Source organism: Hibiscus syriacus, unplaced genomic scaffold (assembly GCF_006381635.1).
Source record: "Hibiscus syriacus cultivar Baekdansim isolate YM2019G1 unplaced genomic scaffold, ASM638163v2 tig00111941_pilon, whole genome shotgun sequence".
Taxonomy (NCBI): Eukaryota; Viridiplantae; Streptophyta; class Magnoliopsida; order Malvales; family Malvaceae; genus Hibiscus; species Hibiscus syriacus.
Window position 1 is genome coordinate 267,936 of NW_024063217.1, and position 10,491 is coordinate 278,426.

Sequence of the window (10,491 nt, forward strand, 5' to 3'; positions counted from 1 at the left end):
ATATTTCAAAATTTTGAGGATCAATATAAAAAAGATCATAATTTAATAGCAAATTTGAAATATTAGTAGTCAAGGGTACAATTTAAAATGAGATTATAATTTAAAGATAGAATTAAAATATTTAAAAATTAAGAGATTAATTTAAATGGTTAAGTACATAAATGATCCCCTAACTATGATATTACTCTATTAAATCTCTCGACTATTAAAAGTTATAAAATGATAATTCGACTATAGAATGTTGTTTTATTAAGTCATTGACTATTAAAAGTTACAAAATGGTTACCTAACTATTCATTATGTTTCAAACTCGTACTTTTTCGTTAAAAATTTGACGATTATCTAAGTTAGACGTTAACATGATGATTGGGACATGGTTGTTCTTTAAGATTTTGGATCATATCTTATCATATCACAATCAATATGTTAACATTCAGGTCAAAATACCTTCAATTTTTTAATGAAAAATGACGAGTTTGGAATATAATAAAAAGTTGAGTGACCATTTTGTAACTTTTAATAGTTGGAGGACTTAATAAAATAGTATTTTATAGTCGGGGGACTATTTGTGTACTTAACCCTAATTTAAAATATAAATCATAATTTAAATATTTATAATGTAACTAGTGTACGAAATTAAGTACTAAAACGGATCAAAATTGATAGTTTGAGTACAAAACGCGTAATTTAGCAAAATATTTATAATAAAATTTAGTAAAATATGATGGATTTAGAAAATTCATTTTTTTCACACATTCCATTTCCATAAACTTAAATTAAATATAGAAACCCCCTTTATTACAAGAATCATATTAATTATGTACACTTATCATTAAAGAGGTCAATTTAGTTCATTTATAAAGATTGATTTAAATTTATTTTTCTACGATCGATTTATAAAGAAGGATGGATTTGAACCAATTTCTATAAGGAAGAGATAAAATCGATCTATTTAACAGGAGAGACTAAATTGATGTAGTTCTTATAATAGAAGGACTTAAAACTAATTTTACCAAAAATAGTTCCCTTTAAGCCTTGGCTTGTTGTTTTGGATAATTGTTTAGGTAAACTACACATGTAGTACATAAACTATAAGTTTTGTTCAATTTTAATACCTAAACTTTTAATTTTTCAAATCATACATAATATTTAGTTTTTGTTTCATTTTAGTACCCAAACTTGACACGTTTTGCACCTAAACTATCATTTTTTTGATTTAAAGTTAAATTTTTAGTAGGGGTACTAAAATAAAATAAAAACTAAATTTTAAGTATGGTTTTGAAAAAAATGAAAGATTAGATACTTTTCTCCCAACGTGGTCCTCTAACTTAGAAAATAAACCTAATATGAGCCTTTGACCAACGTTTTTTCATTGTTGATCATTACGGTATTGGCATGACAGTTCATGATACTGACATGATGTTCACGGTGCTAATGTGGCGGTCCATCTACCATGTTTAAATTATCAATTTAGCTTATCTATCATGTCATACGCTACGTTATAAACCATCTAGAAATTAAAAAATAGGGGTCCAAAATTTAATATTATATTCTAAAAAAATTGGATATGCTAATTTCCTTATTTTTTTCCTACCTCCATTAACAAATTAAACTAAATTTAACACGTTTCTCAAAATAATAGGTGTGCAATGACTCCCTTACGGAGCCATGCACATCCACCCTTGCACCGTGGACTGTCACATTAACACAATGAACTTTCTTGTCAGCACCATAATATTTAACAATAAAAAACGTTGATAAAAAGACCATATTAAGTTTATTTTCTGAGTTAAAAAACACCACATTAAAAGAAAATATAATACTAATTTCACATTAATTCTTTAAAAAATACAAATACCTTTTCATGCATTTTTACCTTTTGTGAATTTTCAGGACAAATCATTTTCAAAAGCTGAAATTCAAGGCCATATCCATGGGTTTTTTTTCCATACGATAAAAAAAAATTATTTACCCTAGAAGGGTATGTTCACTTTTATTTTATAATCTACAGTAAATATTGCAAAATAATAGGAATTCATCACTTAATAAATTTTAATAAAATATAATTTTTATTATATTTTATCACATCAAAATATGAATTCTTTTATTCTGTAACATTTATCGTAATCCTTGAATAAACTTAAAAGTGTCATAATGTGTTAAATAATTATTTTCTTTTGTCTTATTGGCCCAAAAAACTCATATCCATGCTACCAGGTCAACATTTAGACGGGCAAAAACGATCCGATTTAAGGCCCGTTCAGTAATTTGTTCCGATTCATATATGTCGATATATATATAACAACGTTGCTAGGGTTTCAAGGGTTTCTCAGTGAAAAGAACAAATATCAGAGCAGCAGCCATGGTTCTCAAGTAAGCTCCATCAAATTTATTTATAAATCATGATTTGATGAATATATTGTTTGCTCCATTTGAAAAAATGGATCTACCTTCATTTTCATTTTCCTTTCCTTTATGTGAGTTGCCTTTTTCTTCTTGATTTTGTTGGGATGTATTTACATGTTAACCAATTTGTGTTGAAAGTTTGTCTTCGTAGTCTTCTCATTTTGAATCTGGTATCTGTGATGTTGGATTCGGCTAGTTTATTAAGTTAATAGCACTGAATTAACGAAAACGAGAGTCCAATGCATGCTGCAATCGATTAATTTCTTAATGAAATAGATCTTTGTCTGGTTTGGCTTGCTGAATAGTATACTATGTGCTGGTTTGGGTATGCTTATTGTTTTCCCTAAATTCTTCCTCTCACTTGGAGAGCCTTTGGATGATAATAATATCGAATCCTTGCCGGAAAATGTTCGGAAACTTGGGTGCATCAACAAAAATAGGAACGGAGCAACATAGATTGAAATGAAGATTTGGTTTAAATTACGTTTCTCTGTAATTACTGTTATTCGTTTATTGTGCCAAAATTTTGTATTTTGAATTTTCCAAACTTTGCTCTTATTATATTTATGGCGGCTTGTTAGGACGGAGCTTTGTCGGTTTAGCGGTGCCAAGATATACCCGGGGAAAGGCATCAGATTTGTTCGTTCTGATTCTCAGGTAAAGTTCCATCGGATTCTGCATTGAAGTGGTCAATATTATTTTATGACACTGGTTAACACAATGTGTTTTGCATCGATTTGTTTAGGTCTTCCTCTTTTCGAACTCGAAATGCAAGAGGTACTTCCACAACCGCCTGAAGCCATCGAAACTTACATGGACAGCCATGTATAGGAAGCAACATAAGAAGGTGAGCGTCATATTGGATTACTAGTAAAACCATGTTTCGGATTCTCGTCGTGTTTCTATCATATACCTTTAGAAGTTTTATTAAATTTGTAATAGAAGGTTGCTATTGGGTACTTGCATGTAGGACATTGCTCAAGAGGCTGTTAAGAAGAGGAGACGTACCACGAAGAAGCCTTACTCCAGATCCATCGTGGGTGCCACCTTAGAGGTTATCCAGAAGAAGAGGAGCGAGAAACCCGAAGTCCGCGATGCTGCTCGGGAAGCTGCACTCCGGTGTGTGTTGTTTTTCCATTTGACGTACAAATTTCATCTGTTCTTTCATATTCGCCGTTGCCATATTTCGACCTTTATTACCGTCTGTTGTGCAGAGAAATCAAGGAAAGGATCAAGAAAACTAAGGACGAAAAGAAAGCGAAGAAGGCCGAAGTAGCGGCGAAGCAACAGAAGACACAGGGCAAGGGTAATGTTCCGAAGGGTGGTGCACCAAAAGGTCCCAAGCTCGGCGGCGGTGGCGGAAAGCGTTGAAATGCTAGGCTATTAACTCTTTTTTCCCTGCCCCGAGAGATAAGTAGTATTCTCAAACGGACATTATATTGACATTATTGTATGGTATGAATTGTCATGTTGGCTATGTTTTTTCTCTTATGCTTATCGTGAACTCAGTGTTGAAGTCAAGTTATCAAGCGATTTTATGGATAATTATTTTTTATTAAAGTTTTCATTGTTCACTATAGTCTGTTTAACTTTGATTTTGAATATTTCTTTAATTAAAAAAAACATATCGACAACATGTTGAATATTTCATTTTTTGATACAATAAAACGAGAGTACGAGATTTTAGGGAGGTTTCATGCGAAATTTTATTTTTAGATAAAAATTAGCATTTAACTGAGTATAAATATAAAATTATTTATTATTATTGATAAAATAAGAATCTAATTTAATAATAGAAAGAATATTATATTATATCAATTATGTCTAAGTTCACAAAAGAAAACTGTATTATTATTTTGAATTGGTTAATTTTTTTATCTTAAACACGAATTTAATTTAGTTTTATCTTCTTACAAAATTTGATACTTTTAACCTGAATTTATATATATTTTAAAGCAAAAGTATTAAAGTTTCATGTAGTTTTGAAAAAAAATCAATATAGTGCTTGTATTATTTTTCTCTCTCAATGTAGCCCTCCAATTCAGAATACGAACTCAACGTGATTCTTTGACCAACGTTTTCTGTCGTTAATCGTTACGGTATTGACTTTGTAGTTCATAGTATTGACATAACGATTTATGGTACTGACGTGACAACGCATTTGTCGTATTTGAATTATCAATTTAATTTATCTGTTATGTCATTTGTCATGTTATCAATCATCATGGATTGTCATGTCAGTATCGTGGACGGTCAAATTAGTACAATGAATTGTCACGTCAATACCGTAACGATTAATGATAAAAAACGTTGGTTAAAAAAACATATTAAATTTATTTTTTAAGTTGGTGAGGGCCACATTAAAAATAATAATACAAGGATTATATTGATTTTTACGGAATCTCTGATATATTTTGACGTATTTTTTATATATAAAAAATTGTTTCTATTAGATCGAATTGAAAGACGTTAGATTTGGACAAATTATCATCGGTAAATTATGCAGAATTTATGAGTATTAGCCTTAAAAAAAAGCCCATATTGAACCCAAATTTGTCCATTATGGAATTTAACCGACGTCGACCCATACGTCACACGGGACCCACCCACCTGCGGATTCGTTACCTACTTTCCCTCGTTACTTGACGGAACCGTCACGGCCCATCATGTTCCGTCAAATCATCCCTCGACTCTCTCCGCAACGTTTCTTCCTCCATCCCCTAACGTCTTCCGTTCGACAACCGTTCCACTTAACCCTAACGTCCGCCTATGGCCTCTTCAGTTGAGAATATGAGTATTAGCCTTAAAAAAAAAAAGCCCATATTGAACCCGAATTTGTCAATTATCGAATTTAACCGACGTCGACCGGACCCACCCACCTGCGATTCGTTACCTACTTTCCATCGTTTACTTAACGGAACCGTCACGGCCCATCAAGTTCCGTCAAACCATCCCTCTACTCTCTCTCACGTTTCTCCCTCCATCCCCTAACGTCTTCCGTTCGACAACCGTTCCCTTAACCCTAACGTCCGCCTATGGCCTCTTCAGTTGACGACGAGTTCTCCCTCATCGACGACCACGAAACTAACCCCGGTCACCACTACCACCCTTCTTATGCGCCACCACCCGATAGTCACAACGCCGACGATGACTCCGCCCCGCTTTCCCGGCCAATTTCGGTAACACCGCCACCAACAGTAGTAACGGTACCCCGTCTGATGTGCGGATCGAGAAGAGGAGGGATCAGGAAGAGATAAACGACGGAGCTTTGAAGAGATCGAAGCAGTCGTCATCGGCGGAGTACCGGAAAGACAGAGAAGAATGGAGCGACGCCGCGATCGGATGTTTGCTGGAGGCTTATGGATAAGCTGCGCAGCTGACAGAGGGAATCTGAGAGGACGTGATTGGGAAGAGGTGGCGGCCGCGGTCAGCGTGCGATGCGAGAAGCAGAGCAAGAGTGTGAGCAGTGCAAGAACAAGGTTGATAATCTGAAGAAAAGGTATAAGCTTGAGAGGCACAGGATGAGTGATGGCGGCATCACGGCGAGTAATTGGCCTTGGTTTGTGAAAATGGAAGAAATTGTTGGAAATTCTCTGCCGGCAAGGCTGTAGCTGATGAAGAGGGTAGCGCTTCTCCTGGAACTGCCGTAGACAATCCAAAAGGTATATCTCGATGGCATTCCGCTTCTGATTATTATTTGCTGATGTTTCACTAGCTTCAAATGTAGCCATGGAATAGCTTGAAATGATTATGTGATATTCGAATTCGTTCCGCAAAAGTAAAGCTAACCTGAATGTATAATTAGGTTAATCATCTGCATAAGTAATGCGAATTCTGATAATGGATATCCAAAGTTTCAAATCCGCACTCTATTCTTAAATCTTTGCCTATACTTGTTTGCCAACAAATGCTAAACCATTATTAGATCCATTGTCATATGAATAATCCAAAAATGTGAGCAAACGTGCTCAGTTTCACTGTTTTATGAGTTCATTTGAAACAAATATATTCTCGATTGTTTCAGTTGAAATAGAGTCTGTTTGATTTTATTGTTCATTGCACAGAATTTGTATTCGAACTCTGAAGCGATCTATCTTTGATAGTTCTTGACTGTCTACAATGGTGTTGCTGCCCTAGTTTGTGATTAAAGTCGTGTTTAGTGTATTTTTTCTTTATACAACGATAGATGCTTTGCTTTTGTTTGATTGGCAGAAATGCTTTAGCTACACCGAGCCCTGTAGGACAGATTACCCTGAAACCCAAAAGCCCTAAATGGCGCAGAGTGGTATTCAAAATTAGCGTGCAGCTCTTGCTTGCAACTGGTCCTCTCAATATCGACCCAAAGGTGCCCATGAGTTTGCTATACAAAGTTTGAACTGGATAATTTTGTTGTCACCCGCATAAATGTTTTCTTTCTCATTATCAGTAGGAATGTTGATTGCTAGGGAAATTGCAATTGCATGCCGCCTTGGCGTAGAGGTATTCACTAATCATTACTTCCTTTATCTCTATGACTGCATATGTTTGCAATCTGTTAAGAGCGTTCCTTTTTGGTGATTTTCAGGTAGCAATCGTGTTGGAGGTCGCAATTTCTTTTGCGGAGACACAGGGTTACCACAACAGGTTTAGATAGAAGTACTGCATATCAATTGGGTAATGTGTTCACTGCTTGACTCATGATGGGGGATACTCTTTTTTATTCCATACCAAATTTGGCTTACTTTGAACTATAATAGAAGAGTATAAAACTTAAAACTTGGGTGAGGCTTGTAAGACTAAGCTTTCTGATATATAGTTGTCATTATATTGTATGTTGAAGCAACTGGTTGATAGTTTTATAGTTCTCGGGTCATGATCATAAGCCGATACTTTTTGGCTGTTTCGGGTGGTATATGTATATCTCTGATTGTAATTGCATATCGCTAGATTAAGGTGCAAGTATCAGACACGAGTTTGTCTCCCACGCGGGCTGCTTAATTTTTTCCAAGATTTTCCATGATGAATTCTATACTACTGCAATCATCGTTGAAGATGGGTATTCAGACCCGTGTGCAAACGGCATTTTTTGTGCAAGAAGTTGCAGAACCATACAGTCGGCAGCGTGCCATACGTCATCTTGAAAAAGGTAGAGTTGTAATTTTTGGTGGCATTGGTGCTGGCACTGGAAATCCACTCTTTTCTACTGACACAGCTGCAGCGCTTCGAGCTTCGGAAAGTATGACCGTCTCTCTTCCTGTTTTCTACAGTTCATCTCTTAAACTATATGACACATTTTTCTTTCTTTTCTCAACATTTGACGTGTCTACTGATTTCTCTTCAGTTCAAGCCGAGGCAGTTATTAAAGGAACGAATGTAGACGGTGTTTATGACTGCCATTCCAGGACAACAATGCTACATTTGAGCACATCTCATTTCGAGATCTAGTCTCGAGAGGCGCCACAGCTATGGACATGATGGCATTGACCTTCTGTGAAGAAATGGCATTCCTGGTTGGTATTCTTGCAGAAATCTTGCTTCATGTTTGTTTCCCATGTTCTGAACTTTGATGAACAGCGAAGATTATGTTTCTTTCTTCATCACCGGACATTGATCCCATACGAATTAAATCAATTTACTTTGGCACAGTTGCAGTTTTTAATCTTCTTCAGCCTGGAAACATCTCGAAAGCATTATGTGGAGATCAAGTTGGTACGTTGATCGATCAAACTGGAAGGATAAGCTGATCCGATTCATTTCCAGTTGCTGTGACCATTGCTATTAGGTCCGATATGGTTAATGCTACTGTAGTACCCGGTAGTTCAGCCGCCGTGCTCTATAACATCTGTCAGTGCTAACGGTGTGATTTTGCAGTCCATATTTTCCAACAACATCCGGAGGCCAGGTTTTTTAATTTTCCGCCTGCGATGCCAACTTTATCGAAATCTGTAATTTCGTATGGTGGCAATATTTATTGTACCTAAATGCATAAGAGGTAGTATCAACTTTACCCAAAGCTGATTACCGGTTTTACAAGAAGACAATGTGATACCCTGATAATACTCGTAGATTAGATTTAGGGGTAGGAAGTTGTCATAAGCAAGCTTACTATTGTATCCGAAATTTATAACAAATAAAGTGTTTTTTCTTCTATCAATTTACCTATTTATAGGAGGGGATCGGAGGGTTATTATTTTTGTTGTCCTCTCGGTTCTTAAGGTTTTCGTCTTGACTAATCTGAATCGATCAGGATCGCACTCTTATATTATGTAAATTTAATTCTAATTCAATAAAAAACTTTTTATATTTAAAAGTTTATTTAATATTTTTTCCCTATACAATCGAACCAAGTGTATACATAGGGTCAAGTGGTAGTTAGATAAATGCATTATAACATAGAACAACAAAATATATTTATAAAAAAAAATCATCAATGAATATTAACTAATTATATAAGTGAGAAATCTGTATTTGTATCTTTACATTGTACTGGTGTACAAAATTTATGATTAAAAGATAAGATTAATTAAACGACGGACAAAATCATCTCTTAGTGTTTCAAAAACACAAAACATGAAAGTGGATATCCTATAAATACAATGCTTTATTTATAAATCAACACTATATAATATATTGAGAGAATTTCCAAATAATGAGAAAGTAATATATTATTTTTGAACTTTTTAAGGAGAAAAAACAAGTTATTTTGAGAAAAAAAATAAGGATTAAATTGATAGAAATTTTAAATACGATAAGCTAAATTTATTGAATTATTTTAAATTATATAAATATATTTTAAAATTTAGAAGTTACAAAGTAGCATCCGTCGAAAATATTATCAATCATTTGATAATGGACGTTCAATCACCTTGCTCGAACTCGTGACCTCTATAAACAACAATGATTCTTTAACTACTAAGAAGATGTTCATGCTTAATTTTAACTTTGAAATAATATGCATGAAATCATATTTAATTAAATAATTAAAAATAATATTTAAAATATTGCATTCTATATCGAACTAATAATTAAATTACTTTAAAATATAATTTACAGTAAAACGAATGTACAATTACTTATATTCTATAATCTCTCGTTGAGTGACACGTCTCACAATCTGGTGATTTTGAAATTTATTTCTTTAAAATAATAGTATGATAAATATAAAAAACTATTTTTTCTTATATTATAATACAATCCCAAAATTCAAAATCCTAACTTTAGTCCGCGCTGGTGCCCTTTCCAGCCACAACCACCACTACCGATGTAGTCCATACCATCCTCCAAGTCTAGCCACTGTAGTTGTCTTCGATTGTCATCGAAATCGCTTGAGATCACGATTTTCATCTTAGGTTAGTGAGATAAAACATCAATTCACCGTCGATCACTATTGATCGTCATGATTTCATGGGGGTTTGGTCGCCAAGGAGAGATGAGGTCAGGTGGAGCTTCGTCGACGAAAGGATGGTTGGTGGCATAGGTTTAGGGGTTGAAGTGAAGTTTTTCAAAGTTTTGGTGTTATTCAAAAATTTTATGTTTTATCTTTAAAAAAAAATATAATTTATTTTTTAATTTTAAATAAATTTTTAAAATTACCGAGTTGTGAAACGTGTCACTTACGGGAGAAATTAATACCGTTAATGGCTCGAACACCTAAGTGGATAGCGTTTGTAAGATTAGACACCTGAATGAAATAAAAATTAGTTTAACCACCTATTTGAGAAAAATAATATACTTTTGGCACTTAGTTTGGTGTTAAGCCTATATTATTGCCTTTGGTGTTAAGCCTAGTTTAGTGCAATGTTTTTAAAATCGGATCGGACCTTAAACCGATGAAGGTATTGATTCATGGTTCAACTGGATTCAATCGCGATTCAATAGGATTTTATAAAATAATATTTTTTAATTTTACATAATATTTAAAATAATATTAATATATATATAACACTTTTTTAAATTTACAATATTAAATATATTAAAATAAAATCAATTTAAACAAAAATGATATAGCCAAACTTGTAAGCTCGCGCTGGTAATTCCCCTTTAATTAAAACCCATGCTTCGTCAATAGATCCCTTCGTTTCATTCTCTTTACACTTCTGAAGCTGG

The 10,491-nt window shown here is 34.0% G+C and overlaps 1 protein-coding gene and 1 pseudogene across 1 annotated transcript; both read left to right on the plus strand.

Annotated features, from left to right (window-relative positions):
* Window positions 1-2,276: 2,276 nt before the first annotated feature.
* LOC120173105 (60S ribosomal protein L24-like) lies at window positions 2,277-3,897 on the plus strand. The gene is made up of 5 exons (XM_039180385.1): window positions 2,277-2,373; window positions 2,988-3,063; window positions 3,152-3,253; window positions 3,377-3,525; window positions 3,621-3,897. Exons 1-5 carry the CDS (start codon window positions 2,363-2,365, stop codon window positions 3,775-3,777), a joined length of 495 nt encoding a protein of 164 aa, XP_039036316.1. The 5' UTR covers window positions 2,277-2,362; the 3' UTR covers window positions 3,778-3,897.
* A 1,475-nt stretch (window positions 3,898-5,372) lies between these two features.
* LOC120173048 lies at window positions 5,373-8,210 on the plus strand (annotated as a pseudogene).
* The last annotated feature ends 2,281 nt before the right edge of the window (window positions 8,211-10,491 follow it).